The sequence below is a fragment of the Typopeltis vanoorti genome, chromosome 17 (genome assembly GCF_054136105.1).
Source record: "Typopeltis vanoorti isolate ZY-2024b chromosome 17, IOZ_Tvanoo_1.0, whole genome shotgun sequence".
NCBI classification, from domain to species: domain Eukaryota; kingdom Metazoa; phylum Arthropoda; class Arachnida; order Uropygi; family Thelyphonidae; genus Typopeltis; species Typopeltis vanoorti.
In genome coordinates, this window is record NC_143565.1 from 33183924 (window position 1) to 33211864 (window position 27941).

Consider the following 27941-nt stretch of genomic DNA (forward strand, 5'->3'; position numbering starts at 1 on the left):
GTTCCACAGGGCTCATTACTGGGACCTATATTGTTTAAACTTTATATCAATGACATTATCCATGGATTACAAGGGGATATTCGGTTGTTTGCAGATGATGCAAAGCTGGGAAGGGTTATTAGTAGTAATAGTGCAGATGTGGTAGCCCTGCAAGAGGATTTGAATAAGCTAGATAGATGGGCAAATGAATGGAGGTGTCAGTTTCATGCAGCAAAATGTAAGGTCTTGAGGTTTGGGACACATTCATGGGACGCTGCATACTCTATGGGAGGAGTTAAACTGGAGGAAGTAGGAGAAACGAGAGATCTGTGTTTGATGATTGATAGAAACCTGAAATTTAGGGAACATATTGCAAAGGTAGTGAAGGTAACGTAGAGGATTGGTGCAATAATGAGAAGGACACTGACCTGCAGAGATAAAAAGGTTATCATTCCATTGTATAAGACTGATCAGACCACACTTAGACTATTGTTCTGAGTTCTGGACCCCAGGATTTGAAGGGGATAAATTAACTGTGGAAAGGGTACAAAGGTGGATAACAAAGATGGTGTCGGGATAATGGTGTCGTTTGTGGATAAAATCAACTCAATACATAGCAAGATAAAATTCACTCAGGAAGTGGAAAATAACAACCAACTGCATTTTTTAGATATCTTGATAAAAAAAACAACCAAACAGTGTCAAATTATCCATATACAGAAAGCCCACAGATACTGGAAGATGTATTCATTATACTTCAAACCATCACAAGACACACAAACTGAGCATTATCCACATGTTGAAACATAGAGCAAAAAGTTTATATCAGAAGAGGAGGATACACAGACTGAACTCTCACTAATAGCCAACACATTATTACAAATGGATATCCTCAAAACATCATAAAAAAATATCTATACAATGACAACCCCAGACAAGAAGAATCCCACTGTCAGCACATTTCTACTGTAGTGATACCTTTCATCAAGTCAATTTCTTGTCAAATAGCAAGAATACTAAGAGCCCACAACATCAGAGTGGTCTTCAAACCAACCACCAACATCAGACAAGTTTTAGGATCCCCAAAAGATAAAGTGCCGTTCTACAAATATCCAGGAGTATATTACATTCCCTGTTCCTGTGGTCTTACCTACATCGGACAAACTTCACGAAGTTTAGAAATTAGACAAAAAGAACATGTTGGTGATGTAAACAGAAGACGATAGATTGGCAAAACAGCTCCATGCTATATCTCGATGACGACTACAGGCATCGTTTATTTAAGGAAGCCACAATAGTGTCAATAACCAGCAGAAACCTCAACAGAAATCATGGTGTAATTCTAAACAGTTCATGGAAAAACCTGATCCTCTCTCTCAATCAATCTGAACTACAGCTAGCCAGTAATTACATTACACATTTACAACAAACACGCATGCGTGATAATGAATAAGAACAATGAGTCCTCTCTGTCATGCGAACATGTAACCTTAGCTATTAGTTGTTTACAACGTTTTTTATGTTCCTTTCAATTTGCATTTACTAGTTTTCATGTCTCCGTAAACGCCTTGAAAAAGCCAGACAATTTGCTGGTGAAACTGGTAGGTTTTAATATAAGTTTTATTGTAAACTGGTCTGTATTAATAAAATTGTATTTCTATTTCTTCAATAATAATAATAATAATGTACTAATTCTGATATCATGTACTATTTGTATTACTATTTTGATCCAAACACGATCAAAGGTTATATCAAGGAATATGGCATTTGTCTTTTTTGTTGGTTTTTCCTGAAATAAATCTATTATTGTTTGGCAGAAGTAGAATAATTGATCTGTCGTCGAATGACGGGCTCTATAGGCAGTTTGATAGAAGTTAATTTTCTTGTTTTTTTATGAACCAGTGCATGAGTCTGTAGTGTGTGATTCTTTCAGTTATTTTACAGAGTGTACTAGTTATTGCGATAGGCATTCTGCAGCATTTTTGTCTGGTTTTTGGATTGGTGCAATGATTGATTTTTTTCCGTCTTTTGGAAAAAGAAAGAATTAATAAGTGCAGTTTTTTCGATTGATGAATTTAGTTCACTTAGTGTAAGTTCTTCAGAGAAGATATCATTAGATTGGTATGCTCTTGCTTTTTTATTATCTTACTTTGTGAGTTTATTGAGAGTCTTGTCCTCTCTGTTATACTGAAGTTTGGAATTGTTTGCATAATTTTTTGCCAGTGTGTTTGCTATTTCTTGATCTGTTATAGCTTTTTTCCCAGCATTTATGATGAAGTTTGTTTTCTGTTGATTCTCTTCTTTGATATTGTTGTCTAAGATTCTAATAATACTCCAGTGTTGGTTGTCTTTTCTTGGATCCAAGTTGCTGCAAAGCTCTGCCCATTTCTCTTGCTTTCACTTCCAAATTTCCTGCTGTATTTTGTATGTTCTCTTCTTTCTTCTTTGGTGCATCAATCTGAAGATTCGTAATTATAGCAGCACATCAGAACATCCTGTCTAGTGACCTCCTTTTTATCTCTTCATAACTCTTAGCGCCAGACAGCATCATTATGTTATTTATATATGAAATTCTTGGTCTGCCTCATGGCCTCTTCCTTCTACAGTCCCTTCCATTATTTCAGTAATCAGTCCCACATGCCTTAAATGGTGTCCAATTAGGTGTTTTCTTCTCTTATTGATGTGTTTCATTAATGACTGCTCTTCATGAACTATATTTAGAACCTCTTCATTACTTTTCCTTTCTGTCTAACTAATTTTCATCATCTTTCTCCAGCACCAAAGTTCAAATGCTTCCAACTTTTTGATGCCTTGTTTTTTTAAGGTCCAGGCCTCACAATCATATAATGCAGTGCTCCATATGTATGTTTTCACTAGCCTTTTTTTGAGCTGGATGCTAAGTCCTTTACTGATAAAAATGTTTCTTCTGTTATAGAATGCTTTTTTGGCTAAGATTATTTGTGCTTTAATATCTGATTGGTTTCTTCCATCTTCTGTGATAAGACTTCCAAGATATTTAAAAGAGGATACCTGTTGTATTGGGTTATTATTTATTTCCAGGTTAATTTTCATTGGATTTGCTTTACTTGTAAATAAGAGTTTTATTTTCTTATAATTAATTTTTAGGTTGTACTGTGTAAAAATTTCTTCCATCTTTGTCAGAGTGACTTTCAGTTTATTTTTGTTATCAACTATAACTGCTATATCATCTACGAACCGTAGCCAGTTAATATCCATTCCATTTATCTTAATTCCTGTTTCTATCAGTTCTTTCAATATATTTATTGCATTTTCAATGTATAGATTAAACAATATGGGTGAAAGAGAGCACCCCTGTCTTACACCTCTACTTATTTTTGCTATTGTGCTTTTTGTTTTATTGCTGGCTGTTTCTGTTAGGGCTTCTTGGAAAGATTAAATATGAGCCTTCTATCTCTCCAATCTACCTTTATTGTTTTTAGAAGGTGAAACATTTGGTTCCATTCAATACTATCAAAGGCTTTCTCCATGTCAAGAAAGACTATCAGAGTATTTTGATTCTTCTCAAATCTTCCTTCGATAACTGTTCTTAGAGCTAGGATTGCTTCTCTTGTCCCTTGCTGTTTCCTGAATCCAAACTAGTCATTGCCAACATATTCTTGAACCTTCTTTGTTAGTCTTTTTTGTATAATTTTGAGTAGCATTTTCAAAGCATGTGATATTAAGCTTATTGTTCAATGATTTTCACACTTGTTTGCATTATTTACTTTAGGAATGGGTAAGATAGAGCACGCACTGTGTAAAATCTTTGGGGGATGACCCACATTTCATAAACATCCTTTATGATCTTGAAAAGGTATGACTTAGTTATGTTTCCTGAGTAATTTATTAATTCTGAAGGGATGTTATCAATGCCTGGTGCCTTGTTGGTTGACAATTCATTCAGTGCCCATTCAAATTCATCTTTTAATATAGTTGGACCAATTTCTTCTGCATCAGGTCTTGTTTCATCTTCTATAGCCTTGGCATCTAGATCTTTTCACTATATAGATCTTCTAAGTACTCCTTCCATCTTTCCAAAATTTCTTCCTTATCTATAAGTATGTTCCCCTGTTTATTTTTGATAATTGTACTTCTTGTCTTGTTTTGTTGGCTTATTTCTTTTATAATGTTATAAACTTTATCGATTCTTCCAGTCTTTGTTAGATCTTCTATTTCTTTACATTTCTCTGTATACCATTGTTCTTTTGCTTCTTTACACTTTCTATTTATCATATTTTTATATGTTTATATTTGTCTTTGCTTTCTTCCTTAAGGAGGTTTTGTATTTCCTTCTTTCATCTATTAGATCTAGAATATCCTGGGTGATCCATGGCTTTTTTATTTGCTTGTTCCTTAGTCCTATGCAGTCAAGGTTGATTGTATCCTTCAAATGAGTCCATTTTTCCTCTATGTTTTTCTTTTCTCTCTCTCTCCAGTTTTAATGCTTTCATCGGTTTGCTGTTTATAGTTTCTATGGTTTTCCTCTGTTTTCTGGCTATTTATGTTCCATTTGGGCCTTTTCCTTAGTTGTGATCTCCAAGGAATGTTTGTATGTTATATCTATTAATTTCTTTCTAAACTCTTCAGTTTTATTAATTCTAAATTGTTTGTTGATATTATCTCTTTCTATTATCATCAAATCAATATTGTGATCTTTCTGGTATGCTTTCCAGGTATTTTTTCATTTGCTTATTGGAATTGTTACTTTGGCAGCTTTATTGATGTGTAAAGTAAGGATTTGTAATTTTCTATCAAGGTTTCCAGAGGCAGGTTTATCTTGACAAAGGTCCTCCAAGATTTGGGTAAACCTTATCCATTCAGCTTTTCTAAAGTTCCCCTCCTGATTTGCTGTTCTTGATCAGTCTTGAAGTTTAGTGTTGTTATTATGGGTCTGTGGTTTTCCAAAATTTTCCATTATGCCTTTGATGCAATGCTATAATTAATAGCTGTGGTGTTGATAGCAGATTCAGTTCCCATAATTTTAGAGAGATAAGTACTCTGTCTGTTGTTAATTGTTGTGAGTTCCAAATCTGTAAAGAGGTCTTCCAATCATTGACCTTTATGGTCTAAATCAGGGTAGTTCCACATTGGGTTTTTTGCATTTAGGTCACCAAGCATGATTGTTGTATAGTTAGAGCTTCGCTTAACTTTTCAATGATACCTGTGTCAATGTTTGTATTATCAGGATGGTAGACATTTGTAATTGAAATAGATGGTTTGTTAGGTATTCAATAGCTCGAGCTTCCGTTGAACTGCTATTATTTAAATATTGATTTCAAGTAATTTCTTTGAATTTGATTTCTGGAGTCTTCAAAAGGATAGCAAGCCCTCCACCAGTTCTTCCCTCTCTGTCTTTCATGAGAATTGTGTATCCTTTGATGCTGAATTTCATATTTTTGTTTAGTTTTGTTTCTTGTAGGCAAGCAATATGGATATTGTTTTCGTAAAGTATGTATTTAAGTTCATCCATTTTTCTCTGAGTGCCATTGATATTGAGTTGCAAAATGTTAATCTGAGTCCTTGACATATTTTCCATCCGGAGCCTGGACTGCGGCCCCAGATGCGTCAGCTGTCCTGGACGCAGTAGCATTGGTTGGTTTCTTCCTGTGCTTCATTGGAAAATGAAGCACAGGAAGACTATGAAGAGAGTTTTTGCTCTCTAGGTTTCTTCCGAGTCTGGCTCCCAGTGAGGGGGGAGGGTTAAGATTTCAGGGGGGTTTGCCCTGAGAGAGCATAAGTTTCTGGGGAAAGTGTTTTTCCAACATGGCCTGTGCTTTTCCCTGGAATATGAATGGTTCTGCTCATTGGTAGGGTGAGCCTGTCACTAAGTGGAACCAATGCAGAGTTGGACAACCTTTAGGTTACTCGTAGGTTACTCTTTAGGTTACTCATCCACGGGATTGCCTAATTTTTATTGCTGTGCTGATCGGCTGAGTGGTTAGCGTATCTGCCCTCCAGCCTAAAGGCTGCGGGTTCGAATTCCACTGTGGACATGGATGTTTGTTTGTGAAAATACTAGTGGTGGTCGTTGGTGTAGATGAAGGTATTTGCGGGTGGTGGAGATGGAGATTTGTAGAGCAGGTACCCTCCCTCGATGAATCTTTGGACTCCCTGGAGGTGTTATGTAATAATAAAAATTGTATGTTGTTGCCATGTTAGTCACCTTGAGATCGGACCATAAGAAATATGGTCAAAAGCTTCAAGGGTCCGGGGGGGGGGAACCACGATGAGGTGTGGTCAGACTTCTTCCCCCTGGCTGATTGGGGTGATATATATATATATGTCTGGTCTTTATATAGTTAAAACATTTAGGGCAGTTGTTACCAAGTGATCATATGAACTTTATCTAGGAACTGTATCTGCATACCTGGATAGTTCACCATAATTTGAGCAGTAAAATTTGGTATGTCATGTTTGAGTCCATTGTGAACTTACCAGAAAACCAATTCAGATCTTTACTTGAGATACTCTTTTTTATGTTACCAATTTTTATTCCATTTTGAGAATGTCTGCATAAAGATTTCCTCACTACTTTCTGTATAATTCCATTACTTTCTATATACATACTAACCCAGCTTACTACCATTACAGAAATTATTGTGCTACCTTGGAATGTAAAATGTAACAGTTTCTTCCTTGTTTCCACATCTTTAATTACAACTAAATATTTATTTTCACCATATTTATCTCCACAATTTGATTTGTTATACAACTCCATCAATACTGCAGCTCAGCTATAATGAAATTATGGCCATGATTGATTGCAGCCAAAAGAAATTCCATAGTGCACTATAGGATTAGTAGATTGCTGCGAAGAGTGAAAGATAATAGTGTAGTTGGAGTGTTGCTTAGATATGATAATGGTGAGTTGAGAGAAAGAGCAGGGATTATGAATGATATATTGGCAGCACTGTGTGAGGAGAAAAGAGTTACAGTTTGTGATATATGGTATGCATTTGAATGAAAGGCAAAAATATACAAACGTGATTGGTTGCATTTGAATGGATTTGGTGTGAGTCAGTTAGAGACTATTGCTGCAAGGAGGAACAATGAGTGATGTGAAGAAAGCAGAAGTAAGCGGTGAAGCAAGAGATCAGGAGAGAGGAACTGGCAAGACTGAAGTGATTGTAAATGAGAATAAAAGTGCTGTGAGTGATAAATGATAGAATGAGAATACAAAATGGACAAGGAAACAGGAGCAGTCAGGGTGGACAGGGAGACACAGTATAAGGAGAGTGGATGTTGGAAGTAGTAGTAGAAAATGTGAGTATGAGGATTGTCAGAATGGGATGGCCTGGAATGTACAGGATGTAGTTGAGTCTGAAGAGATAGATACAATAAGGTTGTGATAAAAGCAACCAACTAGGACTAGTTAGGCAATGATAATCTACTAGTGCCATGGGCAGGACTGGTTATAAACCTAAAAGTGAAATGCTGTGTTTATTTATAAATGCCAGGAGCATAAGAAATAAGGGATATGAAATGAGTTTGTTGATTAAGCTTATACGCCACAAAATTATTGGAATAAGTTACACATGGTTGGATAAGGATAATACCCTGATGAGAACAGAGATGGAAGGGAATGATTTCTTCTGTAATCATTTCTATACGTAAGGATAGAAATGACAAAGAGGGAGGAGTGGTGTTGATGAGAGCAGGCAAATTATGTCTGCACAACGTGAAGACGTAAGCTGTAAATAGTGGCAATGGGTTTGAGTTAGTATGGTGTGAGGTAGAAGTTGGCAGGAAGAGATATTTAGTCAGAAGCTGCTGTAGGCCAAGAAATGTAGAAGGCAGCTGACAGAATTTGAAAGAGGCATTGTGATAGGATACCATATTGCAGGCTTATCTGTTCGGCAAATTGTTGACAAATTAGGCCATCCCAGGTCGACAGTCAGTAATACCATACTGAGAATGGAAGTCCAAGAAGTCAACTGCAAGTGCTGCCTGCAGTGGATGACCCACCACAGTCATTGAACATGACCCTAGGTGCTACAAAGGATAAAACCGCGATTTGTCAGTTGATGCATTGAATGCAGAGTTCCAAGCATTGGCTGGAACACAAATCTGCACAAAATCATTCAGAACTGAGGCTCACAACATGGGTTTCTATGGCAGGACTGCTATATGAAAATCCCAGATTACCCAAATGAACATGTAGCATCATCTTCAGTGTAAAGAGTGTGTACAGTGGGATGCAGAAGCTTGGAAAGCTATGCTATGGAGTGAAGAATCATGCTGCACCCTCTACTGAGCAGATGAGCAGGTGTGGCAGATGCTTGATGAATGTCTCTTAGCAGATTGCATAACCCCAACTATGAAATTCAAAGGAAGCCTCTAAGAGGTGTCTCTTTCAGCAAACAGTACACAGTGTATAGGCTGCTTCTGCTATAACTGCATGGTTTATGGACATGAACATCACCACACATGACTGGCCTGATCTCAACCCTCTTGAACATTTGTATGATGAACTAGCGCATCAATTTAGGTTAAGGTACATCTCCTCCCCACAACAGTCCAGGACTTCATTACATGTCTACGAGAAGAATGCTCCAAAATTCCGATTGATCAGAATCATACCCTTATGGCAAGTATAACTCTGTAGTTCTGCGGTCATCAAAGGCTGTTTGTTCCTCACACTGTTGTGCCTATCGACTTCTTTTCAAGCAGTGTGTGTGTATATATATATATATATATATATATATATATATATAGAGAGAGAGAGAGAGAGAGAGAGAGAGAGAGAGAGAGAAAAAATAGTCATCTACTTTTATTGGTGATTTTACAACACCAGTGGACTTGTATTTTAATATTTATTGAGCTTTACTCATTAAGTGGATTTTACAAATTTGCTTAGACACATTAATTATTTTATTAGGGTAGACCGTGATAATTAATGAACTTATTATTTAAATTATTGTTCTGTTGCAGAAGGAGAAGTTATCATTTTTTAGTCGACTATCATCATCTCTTAACATCTTAGTAGACCTATTCCATGGAGGTGGTAAAGGACTTCCTTTAGAGTGTATTCATAATGCTGCTTATCAGGTACATCTGTCAATTTAATTTATTATCAAGTAAAGAAACAGAACCTAAGTCGTTTTAAATGCTTAATTTTTCACAGCAAAACAAATATATAAAGAAATATATATTTCTTAATGTGTATTTAGAAATATATATATATATATATATATATATATATATATAAAGAAAAAATTATGCAGAAGGCAAATTTTTCTGTTTGTAACATTTATAAAAAGTTTAAAGAGGATGAGTCCTATGATAGCAGAAGCAAATATATGTGAATATTGCTTTATAACAGGTAGCTCCCAACTTTATGAGTTAGTATGTTCCTAGTGTGATCTTATAATGCAAAACCTCATAAAGTGGGAATCTATTTCCCATAGACTTAATATCAAAAACAGGGATACTTTTTCTCAGCACAGTGAAATTTGAGCATAATAATGTTAATGCTAAATAAAGGCAAACCAAACACTAGTTTAAGCTTAAGCAATAATTTATGTATTCAAAGAAATGAAAACATAACCTTTAAAAACTAAGAAATTATAATAATAAAGAAATTATTATTATAATTTCTTTATTATAATTTCTATATTCTATATTTATTATTATTATTTGAGCATAATAATGTTAATGCTAAATAAAGGCAAACAAAACACTAGTTTAAGCTTAAGCAATAATTTATGTATTCAAAGAAATGAAAACATAACCTTTAAAAACTAAGAAATTATAATAATAAAGAAATTATTTATTATTATTATTATTATTCAGGCCTCCATGGAGTCAAAAGACTCACCGTGGGAGGTCCTTTCTAAGAAACACAAGTCTGTCAAGACTCATCAAGGGAGGTCCCTCCAAGGAAACACAAAGTCTATCATACCACTCCTTAAATGCATTGACTGTTCTCACTCTCACCACTCCATCAGGCAATGCATTCCATGGTTCAACCACCCTCTATGCAAAGAAACCACTCCTCACCCTCTTTCTCACAGTTTCCTTTCGTAACTTCCAGGGATGGCCCCTTGTCATGAGTCCTTCCTGCTGTTTGACCAAGCGAAAGAATTCCCCAGTGTCAACCCTCTAACTACTTCTCAACAGTTTAAAAGTTTCAATCATATCACCCCTCCTTCTTCTATCCACCACACTCTGCAGTCCACACTCCCTCAGCCGAACCTCATTACTAACATTGTACAGTCCTGACACCATCTTTGTTATCCGCCTTTGTACTCTTTCCACAGTTAATTTATACCCTTCAAATCCTGTGGACCAGATCTGAGAACAATAGTCTAAGTGTGGTCTGATCAGAGTCTTATACAACAGAATGATAACTGTTTTATCTCTGCAGGTCAGCGTCTTTCTCATTATTGCAGCAATCCTCTGTGTTACCTTTACCACCTTTGCAATATGTCCCCTGAATTTCAGATTTCTATCAATCATCAACCTCAGATCTCTTGTCTACCCTACTTCCTCCAGTATAGCTCCTCCGATAGAGTATGCAGTGTATACCATCGATGTTTCCTAAACCTCAAGACCTTACATTTTGCTGCATTAAACCGATACTGCCATTCATTTGCCCATGTATCTAAGTTATTCAAATCCTCTTGCAGGGCTACCATATCTGCACTATTACTGATAACCCTTCCCAGCTTCGCATCATCCATAAACAACTGAATATCCCCTTGCAATCCACGGACAATGTCATTGATATAAAGGTTAAACAATATAGGTCTCAGTACTGAGCCCTGTGGACCACTTGTAACCTTCTGCTTCTTTGATATTGCTCCACCATACACAACTCTCTGATACTTATCGTACAGCCAATCCTGACTCCAGTGACCAGTCTGACATCCAGACCCATGTGCTGTAACTTGAATATCAGCTCATCATGTGGCACCCTGTCCAATGCCTTTGCTAATTCTAGGAAAATGGCAGTATATGACTTTCCCTCATCTAATGCTCTTGTAACGTTATCATAAAAGGCTAGCATATTGCTAAAACAAGAGCACCCCCTTCACAAATCCATGTTGACCCTCACTGATAACATTTCCCTCATCTGCCCAATGCTGTATATGGTCCTTCACTACTTTCTCCACGATCTTACTAACTACTGATGACACATGAACTGGCCTATAATTAGACACTTCCAGTCTGCTACCACCCTTATGCAATGGCACTATCTTACTTTCCCTCCATTCCAGGGGCACCTTTCCTGCAGCCAGACTTTCATTGAAAAGCTAGGTCAAGGGCACTGTCAGTTCCTTAGCACATTCTCTCAAAACTCGTGGTGAAATACATTCCAGTCCCACAGCTTTACTAACATCCAGAGTACTCAGTATGTGAACACACTCTCCTCCTGCACCTCTAAAAACCTCGAACCTGCTCTCTCTCTCTCTCTCTCTCTAGTATTCAAATTTACTCCTCCAGGATGAAATACTCCAATAAAGTGTTCATTGAACAATTCCACTATGTCCTCTGCATCAGTCACTCTATTCCCATTTTTATCCCACAACGTCATTCTTCCACAGTCATTTCTCCTCCTACTGGCCACATAACTAAAAAATTCCCTAGGATTTTTCTTTTATCTAAGGGCTTATGTTGCACAAATGTTAAAGAATGTTTATTCTTGATCATCATCGAATTCTCACCCATTGATGATTAATTGCCTTTGCTGTTTCTTTTTATTAACATAACTCTGTAGTATTAATTCATTTTGGCTTATAGATAAATGTGAAATAAGAAAAGACAGTGAAGGCAAATTATCAACAGGTAAGCATTTGGTGAGCAATGCAGCCAATCTTTGGAACATTAGCATGGTAATTATTTATTTTATTTTTTGAGTATTGAATAGCTATGCATGTTCTTTGAAATGCTGTATTTTATGAATGCTTGCAGCATTCATTTATTACAATTAATGTTCATCTTTTCAATTTTTGTTGATACTTGAAAAAAAGAACTCAATCCAGGAACTTATAAAATGAGATATAATAAATTTAGTTTAATCCTTTATCCAAGTGTGAGCAAACAAAGTTTGCGCCTGAAAGTATCTTCAGGACTGGGTTAAGGTGGTACATACCAGGGCAACTCGTTGCAAAGGTGGAGCAAGCTACCAACACTCCTATCTCAGTATCTCCTATAATGCAAAACACATCTCCTTGCGGATATGTCTAATGTTATGCATTAAGGGAAGGGCCACTACCCAGACTAGTTTCGACCTTTATTGAGGTCTCTTCAGTGGGAGCCAGGCCCAAGTGGAGATATCAGGCAGAAGCATTAGCAGGTCATCTCTACCTATAGGAATTGCCAATTGGTGTGCCACCCTTTTTTTAAAAGGATTAAACTAAATTTATTATACTCTAACCAAGTGAAAAATAAACTTTCAACATTATAAAATGAGAGTCATAAAGTGGTCACTGCCAATATTTATTTATATATTTATTTCAGCATGAATATATAAATGAATATTGTTTACAATTTTTATTTCTATATTTGTTTGTTTTGTCATGAAAAAAGGTATTCTTCTACAACTTCTTCTACAACTCCCATATTTCTAAGAGAAAATGTTACATTATGATTAATAAGTGAAAATATTATGTGTATTCAGGTTGAATTTCATTTTTTGATAATAGTTGAGACTAAGTGTACAGTACTTGGCTTGAGTTTTCTAAGTTTGTTATGTTTTGTATGTTCTTTCATTTTTTTTAATATCATAATAGAAGAATTTATGATCATTATAGACATAATACAACATATAAATTATTAAAGAAGTTTTATAGGATTAACACTGAAGACTGAATCTTTTCAGTACAGGGCAGGTAGGGAAAGAACAAGGGGTCACCAGTGGAAGTTGTGTATGAGTGTAGTTAGGAAGAGTGTTAGGACTAGATAGTTTGCTTGGCGGTGGGGAAATGTTTAACTAGAACATCAAATGTTGACTGCTGAGGTGTGATTGACATCCTAATACAGACGTGTAGTTGACGTCCTAATACAGACTGCCGCCTACGAGTTATCTCATATTTGGCAGTGAATGTGTTAATGTGTGATCTCTGTTGGGTTTTGGAATGAGGAAGGTATATGGCTTGCTACAAATTCACTTGGTATGTGTTCTGATGAGAGAAAAGAATTAAACAGTATAGCTTGAATGGGAAGAATAAAATCCCATGCCTCGTGGTAAAGTTCTATCCCTAGACCATCAGTTCCTGGGGATTTTCTTCTCTGGCATTCTTTACAGGCTGTGGTAACTTCAGATGTTGTAATGGGTCTGTCAAGCCCACCTTGGATATGACCAGGAAAGCCATTAATTATTATTATTATTATTATTATTATTATGCGACACCTCCAAGGAGTCCAGAGACTCATCAAGAGAGGGCAACTTCTTCTACAACTCTCCATCTCCACCAAACATACTAAACTGTGCAGCATTATATACACCAATGCCATCTACTGTCCACCACCAGTAATTTTTGTCTGCAAATTGCATGTGTTCTCAAAGCCGATTTGTCTACATGCAGGAAAAACCCAAGTTTCCAGGAGTAAAAACCCTGCTACTCCGCATGAGATTGGCTAACTCACCTTCAACTGAAAAAATATATAGAGGTTTTTCTCATCACGATGACAATCAAACTCAGGCCTTTTTCATTTGAAGGATGCAACATCTTTGTTCTTCCAATTGTGCTATGGAGACTTCCACAAATTAATAAAAGCTATCTACAATTAAGCAGACAGCAGCTTTTTACTCACACCAATTTGCTGGAGGATGCGGAACAGAAAGGAATTCTGGGCATTATCAAATGCTTGAGTAAGGCCTACTGATAGTACTGCCATTGACTGCTTTTTTGTATTAACTAAGTTGACTTAACTTAATGTTCCAAAAGTTATAATTTCCCACAGTACTGTTGTCTTCAAACAGATTTTTGTAGTGTTTTGAAGGGAGTCAAGGATGTCTTGAGTGGTGGATGTCTTCAGCATCAATGCAGATTTGAGTGATAGTCCTTTCTTCACAGAGTTTAGTGAATTGTGTATTGAAGATTGCAGCTGAAGGACTAACTGCTAAGTTCTGCTGTATTCTTATTCTGAAATTTCTTTCTTCTACTTGTTTCTGCCTTTCCACGTCTATATCCATGTTAATGTTTCTAATGATGTCACTACATTCTATACCACTGCGTTCATTTGCTATGAACCAGCGTCTGTCTTTATTACAGGTCTTTCAACTTTTTTCTTTTGAGGAAAGCCTGTTAATTTCCCAATTCAATCATGTTCTGATTTTCTGATTGTTTGAATTTTAACTGCATATCCTAGTTCCAGGTAAAATTATTCCAATTTGAACAGAGGGACTGGAATTTTGTTGAAAAGATCAATAGAAAATTTGGTGGAAGTCCACACGGTCCAGAACTGATCTCTACTTATTCCATGCAGTGGAATTTAAGGAGAACTGAATTATGATCTGACATGTCGATGTCAAGTTTTATCTGAATCATCCTATTTATAAGGAAAGAAGAGATATAAATTCGATCAAGATGGGTACCATTATCTTGATTTGTACACGTGTAAGCCTGAAGATTAGGATTGTGAATCCTCCATATGTCTACTAGTTGAACGTTGTCAAGACATGTTTTTTTAACTGTGCATATCCCACTTTTCCACTCCTGGGGGTATCCTTCTATTTTGTCTAATGTGGAATTTTCAATACAATTCCAGTCTCCAGCTGCTATGATGTAGTGGGCACCATATAAATATGGCTGCAATTCCCAGAAGAATTTTTATCTAACTGTTCCATTGGATGGAGTATAAAGATTTATAAATCTTATTATACCTCCATAGTATTTCCCATCTATTGTCAAGATTCTCCCTTCTGCATCACTTTGGATATCACAGAATAAGAACTCCTCTCCAGCCCTGTTAAATCTTCCAAAGCTCCAATAAGAAAGAAGTGGATATCTATCTGTTAAAGTTGTTATATCTTTATATCTGCAGAAGTATATTTTTTGGAGAAACAAAACCTGATATGGTATAGTATAAGTTTCCATATAGCTGTATAACTTACCTATGGAATCCTCGTACATCCAAATGAATAAGGAGATTCTATAAATAGTGAAGTGTCACTGGTAAGTCTTTGACTTCTAGATTTTGGATGAATGTAATGAGGTCTTCAATCTGTTAAGGAGCAATTATAGCCTGCTTGTAAACTTTTCTAGTTTTTTACAGTTGCTTTCCATTATTTCAATTTCATGCCGAAAGTTTATTTTCCACTTGGTTAGAGTATAATAAATTTAGTTTAATCCTTTATCCAAGTGTGAGCAAACAAAGTTTGCGCCTGAAAGTATCTTCAGGACTGGGTTAAGGTGGTACACACCAGGGCAACTCATTGCAAAGGTGGAGCAAGCTACCAACACTCCTATCCTAGTATCTCCTATATAATGCAAAACACATCTCCTTGCGGATATGTCTATTGTTATGCATTAAGGGAAGGGCCACTACCCAGACCAGTTTCGACCTTTATTGAGGTCTCTTCAGTGGGAGCCAGGCCCAAGTCAAGATATCAGGCAGAAGCATTAGCAGGTCATCTCCACCTATAGGAATTGCCAATTGGTGTGCCACCCTTTTTTAATAAATTACTCTGGATTTAGAGAAAGATGTTGAAAGTTTATTTTCCACTTGGTTAGAGTATAATAAATTTAGTTTAATCCTTTATCCAAGTGTGAGCAAACAAAGTTTGCGCCTGAAAGTATCTTCAGGACTGGGTTAAGGTGGTACACACCAGGGCAACTCATTGCAAAGGTGGAGCAAGCTACCAACACTCCTATCCTAGTATCTCCTATAATGCAAAACACATCTCCTTGCGGATATGTCTATTGTTATGCATTAAGGGAAGGGCCACTACCCAGACCGGTTTCGACCTTTATTGAGGTCTTATTGTTCTTTATTGGTATATATGGTCTTTATTGATATCTCGACTTGGGCCTGGCTCCCACTGAAGAGACCTCAATAAAGGTCGAAACCGGTCTGGGTAGTGGCCCTTCCCTTAATGCATAACAATAGACATATCCGCAAGGAGATGTGTTTTGCATTATAGGAGATACTAGGATAGGAGTGTTGGTAGCTTGCTCCACCTTTGCAATGAGTTGCCCTGGTGTGTACCACCTTAACCCAGTCCTGAAGATACTTTCAGGCGCAAACTTTGTTTGCTCACACTTGGATAAAGGATTAAACTAAATTTATTATAATCAATTTCATGCCTATCATTCTTGATTTGGAAGCTAGTTATTTTCTTTTCATGTAAACGATAATCATACAGAGAAAACTTTGAATCAGTAAACTCTGTTATTTTTTTTTAACTATATATCTTTTGCTTTCCCTTTATTAGCATGAGATGGTTCTTCATAGTCCATAAATTCTTCTAAGCCTGAAGAGTCCTCATCTGATGATCTGCAACCTGTTCCATCTTTACATTTTTTATTATTTCTTCTTCTTTTAGATTTAGTTCATTTTTTTTAACATGTTTTAATTTTTTTGCTTTGTCTTCAGTTTTTTTTTTATTAATTTATCTTTTCTTTTCGTTGATCTTGTCTGCATATTAAGTTTTTTCATTTGTCTTACTTGCTTTTCTGTTTCTTCTCCAGTTTCTCCTTGTAGAACAGCTTCATGTGTTGGCATCTTGAATCTGTCCAGTTGTTATACTAGGTTCATTATTGGTAATTTCAACTGATGTTGTTCCATCCATATTTGTGAAAGTGACTCCTGCAGTTCTGGAATTTTGGGACTAATTTTTGGTTAATTTGATTAAAGATGCCAAGAAATTATATTCTTGGTTTCATCCTTTATCCAAATGTCAGGAAACAAAGTTTGCACTTGAAGTCACTTCATGACTGGGCTACTACATAGAGACCAATGCCTTAGTATCCCATAATGCAATGCATATATCCTTACAGACATGTATAATTTCATGTTATAGGAGTTAACCGTAGCCCTGACCTTTTGCGATTTTACTAAGTATAGTTTGTTTAAAAGCACAGTATTTACCTGACTGAATTAGAAGATCTGGGAACTCTTCTTTATGGCTCTCTGATATATATATATATATATATATATATATATATATATATACTGTTCTAATTGACTCTACTGGTGCTCCCACTCTTTCAGCGAAAGTTCTGAAAGGACAGTTGTTAATGCAGTGTTCAGAACTTTCGTATTTCTGACAGGGTTTGAAACACTGATTAGCAGTATGTCTAATCTCCATGCAGTTCAAATATTTAGAATTGGGGAATTATTTCTGAAAAAACATTTCATTTTACTCCTCTAAATAAATACTAATTTTTATGGCCATTTTTGCCTATTTTTGTTTAGGAGTATCCCTTTATTATAATGTCATTGGCTTTTTACTCAACTTTTAGGGCATTATTTAATATTTTAAAGACAGATTTTTAAAACATTATTGATGTTTTAAAGATACATGAAGAATATATAGGAAGAATAATTTTGGACATACCTTTGTAGGATGTTGCTGGTTGTCTTCTTATTCAGAGGAATTTAGATTTGGGACACATCAGTGAGAGCCAGACCCAGAAGTAATACCAAGGTTGGAGTAATGCAGAAGTCATATTTTCATATACAAATTCTTTCTGGTGATATTGATACTAAAATACTTTTAAATAAATACAGAAAGTAAATACTTTCTGGTGATATTGATACTTTCTGGTGATGGTGATACTAAAATACTCTGGATTAGAGACAGATGTTGAAAGTTTTTTCACTTGGTTATACTATGAATTAAAGAAACCAAGAAATTATATTCTTGGTTTCATCCTTTATCCAAATGTCAGCAAACAAAGCATTTGAAGTCACTTCATGACGGGGCTACTGTATAAAGGCCGATGCCTTAGTATCCCATAATGCAATGCATATGTCCTTATAGAAATGTATAGTGGTAAACTATAGGAGTTAACCATAGCCCCCTGACTTACCAGTTTATCAAGAATCTTGAAACAAGGCAGGTACCAAAGCAATAGAAATAGGATAAAATTATAAGCTATGAAAAATAGGCTATGAATTAAAGGCTAATCCATTGTGTGTTGGGAGTTGTGGTTAAGATGTTAGAAAGGTTGATGAGATTTAGGATACTGACTTGAGTTGTTAATAGCAGTGTGATGGACAGCGAGTTGTTAAAGGCAAGTCATATTTTACTAGTTTATTTATTTATCAACTACAAGAAGATGAATGCATTGAATGAGGGAAATACATGTAGTATACTTAGATTTTGCAAAGGCCTTTGATAAACTTCCACATGACAAGTCGATAATGAGAACATTTGAGGTTAGATATTATATAATGAGTTGTGTAGGTGATTGACAGATGGATATGTATTTGCAGGTGTTGTATGGGAAGGTGCAATATCACCAGAAAGAAAAGTTCACCAGTGGTGTGCTGCAAAGTTTTGTTTTGAGGTTCATTAAATTTGTTTTACTTGTAAAGTAATGATTTGGGTCAGATTTAACTGGAAATATGCAGCCGTTTGCAGATGATACAAAGTCTAATAAACATTATTATGCCACAAGTGCCACTGAAAATTCATCTAATGAAGATTCAGTCAGGTGTCATTCCAATAGGAAGGTCTAATAAGAAGTGTATTGGGGGGGGGGGGAGTTCAGTGTGGCAAAGTTCAGCATTTGAAATCAGAATTTGATATAGATCTGAAGCTTAAGAATCATATTTCTGAAGTTGTGAAATCATCACATCATATTATGGCAATACTATACTGTGGGGACTTACCATAATGAGTCATTTCACTCGATTGAGGTCTGTTGTTAATAACCTTGACATGCAGAAGTAAGGTGGTTATTCATGCAAGTCCTGATTAATGCGTTATACAATGGAACCATTGTATAAGGCATTAATCAAGACTTATATGGATCATGATGAGCAGATTTGGCCAGGTTTACATTATATGAGGAACATTGAAAACAGTCAAGAGAAGATTGGCAAAGCTGTTTTCTGGTCTGTGGAACATGGGCTATTATGATGGATTCAGGGAGTATCATTTGCAGACCCTTGTAAATAGGAGGGGTGATATGATTAATATGATTGAGATATAAATTGGTAAATGGTTGTTGCCAGGTTAAGGTGTAAGAGATTTTTCATAGAGTGGATGGAGATGGGATAAAACAAAAGGCCTGGAAATGGCATAAGCAAGAAGGGAAAGTTGCAATTTCTTTAAATAGAGAGTAGTTGGAGAGCAGAATGCATTTCCTGAAAAAAACTGTGGTGATTGCAAAAAAAAAAAAAAAAGTTAAGTGCCTTTAAGCATCATTTGATGAACTCTGTGTGTAAAGAGGACTTTCTGGTGAGTCCTTTAACTCTATTGCAGTATACTACTACTACTAATAATAATCATAATTGAATGAATCATAATAATATTCATATCTTTCTATGTTCCTAACCTATTTTTTATCCCTGATAAAAAAATAGGTTAGGAACCTATTTTTAGAGTTTTTTGCTTTTCACATCCTGTGTTTCCTGCCAGCATGGTTGGCCGAGTGGTTAGTATCCGTTTTCCAGTCAAAAGGCTGCAGGTTTGAATCCTGCCATGGGCATGGATGTTTTTGATTTTATGTAATAATACTAGTTGTGGTGGAGTGTGGTAGATGCCATTGGTGTAGCTGCAATGAAGGTAGTTGCAGTTCATTGTACTTGGTAGATAGTAGGGACCCTCCCTCGATGAATCTTTGGACTCCCTGGAGGTGTCACATAATAATAAAATTAATAATAATAATAATAATAATAATAATACATAATATATTTCTATATTTGCATTATTCTGCTGATTGTAGATCTACCAAAATAATTTAGAAAATTCTATAAAATCATTTCTTGTTCTTAATTATATTCAGGTATGTCTCTTTATCAATTTTTTTTAACTTATTAGCCTTTAGTGTTGTTGTGTTCATGTATGAAGACAAATTGAAAGAATGTAATTTGCAAACCTTATGAATAGGAGGAGAAGGAAGGGGGGGACATATATGTTATTATTATTATTATTATTATTATTATTAACATTTGACCTCCATGGAGTCAGAGGTTCATTGTAGGAGATACTATGACACTCAAAGCTCATCCTGCTGTGGTTGGTGAGTGGAATGCATTGCCTGAGTCTGATTCATTGTGTCTGCATTCACAACAGACTCAGGCAATGCATTCCCCCCACCAATCACTTTCCATGTGAATAACTTGTTCCTCACTCTTCTGTTTACACCTTCCTTATACAGTTTCCAATCAATTCCTCTTCCTCTTCTACCCCGTCTCCCATTCTATGAAAAATCTCTTCCGTGTCAACCTGATAACAACCCCTGACTAGCTTGTATTTCTCAGTCATATCTCCTCTCTTCCTCCTATTCATGACGCTTTTTAATTTACGTTTTCTCAATCTTTCCTCATACTCCACATTCTAAAGACCACTGACCACCTTCCTGAATTTTCTCTGGACCCTTTCTAACATATCCTCACCACCATGAAAACCCATTGACCAGATCTGTGCACAGTAATTCATATGATAGCATTATACAATGGCATCATAACCTTGGGTTAGTGGACATTAGGGCCCTCCACATCACTGCCATTATTCGATGTGACATCTTCACAACTTGTGCAATGTAGCCCATGAATTTCAGTTTCTTGTCTACCACCACTCCCAGATCTCTCCCAAGTATAAATTAAAGATGCCAATCAATTATATTCGTGGTTTAATCCTTTATCCAAGTGTAAGCAAACAAAGTTTGCTTACACTTGGATTTTTAGGTGAAGTCATTAGCTTCTATACATGAGTTGCACAGCAACTCATGTATAGAAGCTAATGACTTCACATCCCTTGCCTTATTATCCCATACTGCAAAGCATACATCCTTACAGACATGTATAATGCTATGCATTATGGGAAGGGTCAGTACCCAGACCAATGTCAACCTTTATTGAGATCTCATCAGTGGAAGCCAGACCCAGAAGTAATTCCAAGTTGAAGTAATGCAGAAGTCATATTTCCATACACGAGTAGCCAAAAGGTCTCACACCATATTACTAAAATATTCTGGATTAGAGATAGGTGTTGGAAGTTTTTTCCACTTGCTTATATTATAAATTAAAGATGCTAAGAAATTATATTCTTGGTTTAATCCTTTATCCAAGTGTAAGCAAACAAAGTTTGCACCTGAAGTAATTTCAGGACTTGGCCTTCTGCATTACTTTAAACTTGGTATCTTCTGGGTCTGGTTCCCACTGATGAGACCTAAATAAAAGTCAAAACCAGTCTGGGTAGTGACCCTTCCCATAATGCATAGCATTATACATGTCTGTAATGATGCATTATGGGATACTAAGACAAGGGATAAAGTCATTAGCTTCTATATACGAGTTGCCCAGTCCTGAAATTATTTCAAGCACAAACTTTGTTTGCTTATACTTGGATAAAGGATTATGATCTGATCTGATTTTCCCTTTCAGTCATTTCTGACTGTAGGTGACTTTGTAGGCATTGCCCACAAAATACTCCTGGTGAGATTTTTACAGGGTAGTTCACCATTACTTTCCCCAACCCCCCAATTTTATCTGGGCTGGGGCCCAGCATATGTCTGGGACATATTCCTGACTCTAACCCATGTGTGTTTGCCAGTTCTGGGGAATAATACGCTTCAAAATATAAAGAGAGACTATATAAAGGTTCCTCACGTCACTGACAGGAATCGAACCCAGGTCTTTCTAACCAAAGGGCTTCGTCTATACCGAGTGAACTATGGAGGCTTTCATAAAGGATTAAACCAAGAATATAATTTCTTGGCATCTATAATTAATAGTATACCCAAATGGGAAAAAACTTCCAAAAAAAAAAAAACCTTCCACTGTTCCAAATTGTACTGATACACTTACCTGCCCTTTCATGCAATCTATTCAAGTCATCCTGTAAAGCCATAACATCTGCTTGACTATTCATTTCTTATTAAAAGGCATGCCAACACCACTGCCAATTCTCTGGAATATTCCCTGAAGATGCCTGATGATATTTCATCAAATCTGACATCAAGTTTATTTATTTACTTATATACCTTCTGCTCACTCAGAATTCAACCATCCTCTCATGTGTCCTCTACATTTCAGTTTCTCATAATTTCTCCCTGATGAGAATGAAACATTCTTATAAATGAATCACTGAATAACTCAACAATGCCTTCTGTAGCAGTTCCTATTCTACCATTTTCATCCATTACCATCATGTTACCATAATCATCCTTCCTTCCTTCTAACTGCCACATATCTAAAAAAAAAAAACTCTCTATGGTTTTTATTCACCTGATTTGATAATTTCTGTTCATTTTGCACTTATTATTATTATTATTATTATTATTATTCAGGCCTCCATGGAGTCGAAAGACTCATCGTGGGAGGTCCTTCCTAAGAAACACAAAGTCTATCAAGACTCATCGAGGGGAGGCCCCCCCCAAGAAACACAAAGTCTATCATACCCCTCCTTAAACTCATTGACCGTTCTCGCTCTCACCACTCCTTCAGGCAATGCATTCCATGGCTCAACCACCTGCCATGCATAGAAACCACTCTGCACCCTCTTGCTCACAGTTTCCTTTCGTAACTTCCAGGGATGGCCTCTTGTCATCACTCCCTCCCGATGTTCAACCAAGCGAAAGAACTCCCCAATGTCAACCCTGTAACCACCTCTCAACAGTTTAAAAGTCTCAATCATATCACCTCTCCTTCTTCTATCCACCAAACTCTGCAGTCCACATTCCCTTTTGTTGTCTTTACTAATCGAATAACTCTCCTATCTTGATCTTTTTACTCTTAACTGATTATTACCATTATTCATCTTGCACTGCCTCCAAAGTGCTTCCTTCTTCTTCTTCCGGACTTCATGCTTAATTCCCTCATTCATTTATTTTACACCTAACTTATTTAGCTTTTTAACTTATGGATTACATTCATACATTGATGCAGTTATGTATTTCTTTACAGTTCCCAAACAGCATTTATTTTCTTTTTACTGAGATCTTCATTTCATGCTCTAGCTCTAAGCTGTCTCCTAAGATTGTCATGATCATCAGCCTTATAATTGCATATATATCCTTTCCTCACAGAAATCTGTGTATGGCTAGCCACAACCCAGATGATCACTTCATGATCACTCTCGTCAGCTGGAGGAAAGTGTGACACCCCACTCACAATTACTTCTCTGATGAAATTATCAGATTTAAAACTCTCAATCCTCGTGTGCTCTCCTTTAAATGCTGCATGAGATAGTTGTCTCTCAAGAACTTAAGAAATTCATTTTCCTTATTCTGAAATGTCATCTCTTTATTCCAATCTATACTTCCATGATTAAAATCACCCATAATAAACTCACTGAATAATGTTTCCCTGTCCACCTGGGATCCCACATATTCCCTATTCCTCTTATATTCCCATTCTCTCTCTCTCTCTCTCTCTCTCTCTGTTCTTCATCTTTCACTAACCCAAGTTTTTTATACATTTCTTCATCACCACCCTCCACATTCTCTAGCCTATAGCAACATCCAACTAAATATGGCTTCCTGTCAACTACCACCTCACATCACACTGTCTCATAATCGTTGCCACTATTTCCCTGTTCAGTGTCTATGAAGATGATATCCCATTAAGATATCATCTTCATTCTACCATGTTTCATTTATTCCAACAGTTGTGGAGTGAATAAACTCAGTCAGTGAAACAATTTTATTTCCTTTATTTCTGATATCCTTGCCATTTGTAAATAAACACAGTAGTTCACTTTTAGGGGTATAACCAGTGCTACCCAAGCCACTTGTTGGTTGTGATTTCCCCACCACACCTACCCTTGCCTTCGCCCAGTCATCTTTATCACCCTTACCACAAATATCCACTCAGTCTCAACTTCCCCTCACATTCCAGTCTATTCCATTATTATGCTGATCATCCCCATACATACTTTCACTACTTCATCTAATCTGTACTCTCCCTATTCATGTCTTCCTGTCCACCTGGGATCCCACATATTCCCTATTCCTCTTGTATTCCCATTCTCTCTCTCTCTGTTCTTCATATTTCACACTACTATGGTTTTCATTGCCAAGCACTTCTGTCTCTTTAATACCATTTTCCTGATCTTTCACATTATCTCTTATTACTGATCTCTTGCTTGCATCTCACACTGCACTTTCATGAAGCAACAGTTTCTCCAGTTCACTCATTCCATCATGTCTGCATAATTGCATTCTTCCCTCAAATACATGCTGTATATTTCTTTCGCTTGGTTGAACAGCGGGAAGGAGTGATGACAAGAGGCCATTCCTGGAAGTTACGAAAGGAAACTGTTTGCAAGAGGGTGAGGAGTGGTTTCTTTGCGTGGAGGGTGGTTGAACCATGGAATGCATTGCCTGATGGAGTGGCAAGAATGGTCAATGAGTTTAATAAATTTAGTTTAATCCTTTCTTTAGACTTTAAACTTTCAATGAGTTTAAGGAGTGGTGATAGACTTTGTGTTTCTAGGGGGGGGGGAAGAACCTTTCCTCAATGAGTCTTTATAGACTTTGTGTTTCTTAGGAAGGTCCTCCCACGATGAGTCTTTTGACTCCATGGAGGACTGAATAATAATAATAATATCTACAAACTGCAATTCCTTCTCCTCATACAGCTATGCCAGCATACCTTTCATGATTCTGGCTCTCCATCTCAACTCATCATTGCCATACTTAGACAACACACTGCCAGCTTTTCCCACTATACTCTTATCTTCCATTCTCCTCAATAACCTCCTGATATTCGCCCTTGCATTCTCCTTATATCCACTTAAATCATTTGTCCCCACAACCACCACTAAATTCTCAAGCTTGTTTCCTCATTACATCCAAAGAATGAATTATCTTGCTCATTCTCCCTCCTGAATAGCAGACCTTATGGACTCTCTCATTAACCAATCCTCTACCAATGGAATTTGCATACACTGCTATTCTTGAATTACTCATCACTTCTTTTACCCTTTTTTCTGTCATTTTTTCTTTTGCACACTTTCATTTGTTTCAACTAAATGTCTGAGATCATTCCATGTATTCCTCGTTTCATTTTGAATAGCTGTTTCATCACATCTTGCATTCTGACACTCTCATAGCCATTTCATTCTGTCACTCTCATAGTCTCACTGCCTCTCGTTCTTCTGCACCTTACACCTGTTTCCTCATTTAATACTTCCTTGTACTCCCTTATCACTTACTCTCACTTCCATATTCTTGTGTTTTCATTCCCTCAGTCTCACTAGTTTTTGTTCCATTTCTATTTTTTTCATTTATGCTATCTTTCATTCCTTCAGTCTGTTTTGCATTTGTTAACTCATAGTCTAACAAAATATTGCACCTCCTACAAATCCATACTTTCATCTCCTGTTCAGTCTTTCCACAAACACATAGATATGTTTGTGGAGAGACTGGACATCTCTAAAATTTCACCTTGCATACATATTACACTTATGACATCGAACCATTTTTGAAAAATCTTTGTTAACTGCACTTCATTTTCATGATGCTTGCCTGGAACACTGGTCGACACTCTTGTGGTTGACCTTGTGTGTGCGTGTGTGTGTGTGCCACCTTTGTGTTCCATTCAAAAAAGACAAAATTGAAAATTTCAATTAATAAAGATAGTAACAATTCCCCAAGGTCAGAAATCATACAGACACACTAAGTTATCAAAAATAAAATATAGCATACTAAAATTCAAGCATACTAAAATTCAAGCAATATTGCCAATTAGCATGCAAAATACATTTATCTTTTCCAGAGCTCTTTACTAGCACTAGGCATGTTATAGCCCTCTCTATATTAATCAGTTTAGTGAGATTGTTACCAGGTTAAGATAAAAGAAATTTTCCATAGAATGAAAGGGGTGGGGTAGAACAAGAGGCCATTCTTGGAAGGTGCTGGTTCCACTCACCAACTACTATTGGATAGTAGTTGGTGAGTGAAATTCATTGCCCGAGTGTGTTGTGAATGTGGATACATCGAATCAGTTTAAGGTATGGTTTGATGAGCTTTGTGTGTGATAGTGTGTACTATCTATGATGAGTCTCTGACTCCATGAGGATCAGATGTTAATAATAATTATAACAATAATAATAATAATGTAAGTTTTGCTAAACAGTGTATTATCTCTAAGAAGCAAGTTATACGAACCATCGTGTTGACAAATTTCAAACTGTTTACTGCACTTTTTAAGAGTATCATAAATTATTGGAAGTTTTTCCACTTGGTTATACTATAAATTAAAAAATTATATACTTGGTTTAATCCTTTATCCAAGTGTAAGCAAACAAGGTTTGCATCCGAATTATTTGCATGTCTCAGGCAACTCATATATAGAAGCTAATGACTTCACATCACTTGCCATAATGCAAATCACTATCATAGTATAGTGATAGTATAGTGAGTAGTGATATGCATTATGATAGTATAGTGAGTAGTGACTCTTTCTATAATGCATAGCATTATACATGCCCACAAGGAGATGTGCTTTGCATTATGAGATACTAAGGCAAGTGATGTGAAGTCATTAGCTTCTTTATACGAGTTGCCCCAGTCCTGAAAATAGTTCAGGCGCAAACCTATTTGCTTACACTTGGATAAGGGATTAAACCAAGTATCTAATTTCTTGGTATCTTTAATTTATATCATAAATTATATTTGAATTGGAGAGGACTTACATTTTTCTATAAAAATAAAATAAGAAAAGTTCAATTTAAAACTGAATTATGCATTTCATCATAATAATTAATTCATATAGGATTTGGATCACCTACTGAAGTTAAACAAAGCAGACACCTTTCATCTTATTGAACTCTATTGCCTACAGCGATTAGAAGAGCAGGTAAGCTTTGGTTTGCCAAATATGCAACCTAGTTTTTGCTTATTGAATGCATTTATTCTTCTAATCCATACTCATCTACTAGTTGTCCAATGTTGTTAATGCTGCTTGCTTAATTTCAGTCAAAAATCGCTTATGGTTTTGTTAATTCTTTATTTATAATCTCCTATTTTGGCCTAGGTATTCACTTCCTTTGTTTTGAGATTAATGGTAAAAGTGACAAGCATCCTAGGTATAATTGTAAAAGAGATATTATAATAACAATAGTTAATATAACTGATGCTTCACTGATTTTAAAAAAAAAAATTCCATGTAGATGCAGTTATTACAATAGATGAGATTAGTAAACAGAATATGAAGAGCTCAGGAGACAGCTTGCAGGTGTAGCATGGAATGAGGAGTTAGTTGGAAAAGAGATCAGTATAGCTTGGGGGATATTCAAGAGCTCTCTAGTAGAAGCAATGTCTAAATGTATTTCTAGAGTCAGAAGATTAAATAAGGTAGGTGTGAAATGGATGAAGAGATTAAGCATGCAATATAGAGAAAAAGGAATTATGGGGGCATCATAAGAGAAGTGGTGATAACCAATTCCATGAGGATTACAAAGGCTGGGCAAGGAGGGTGACATACCTGCTAAGGATAGCAAGAGTGAAGTATGAGCAGCAGTTAGCTAATGAAGCCTAAAAGAATCCTAGAGAGTTCTTTTGATATCTAGCCAGCAAAAAAAAAAAGAATGATTATGGAAAGATGACACTGATTGGAGAAAATGGCACCAGGACAACTACTACAGAAGATATATTGGAGATACTTAATGAGCAGTTCATAAACGTCTTTATTTTTGTGATTGTGACATTATGGAGAGATTGACAGCAGTTGATGATGTGGAGGAGAGACTAACTGTAAGTAAGCAAGACATGTATGTGGAATTGAGCAAAGTTGATGTTAATAAGGCTAAGAACTTGATAATATATCACCATGTATTCTGAAGGGATGTGCCAGGGAGTTGACATCTGCCTTCA

The 27941-nt window shown here is 36.3% G+C and overlaps 1 protein-coding gene across 1 annotated transcript in view; it reads left to right on the plus strand.

Moving 5' to 3' along the window:
* The window catches only part of LOC150097276 (BAI1-associated protein 3-like), a 533976-nt gene that overhangs the window by 414350 nt on the left and 91685 nt on the right, over positions 1-27941 (plus strand). The window contains 2 exon segments of the mRNA XM_090407633.1: positions 8932-9048; positions 26842-26925. Of these exon segments, the coding sequence (XP_090263759.1) occupies positions 8932-9048; positions 26842-26925 (201 nt within the window).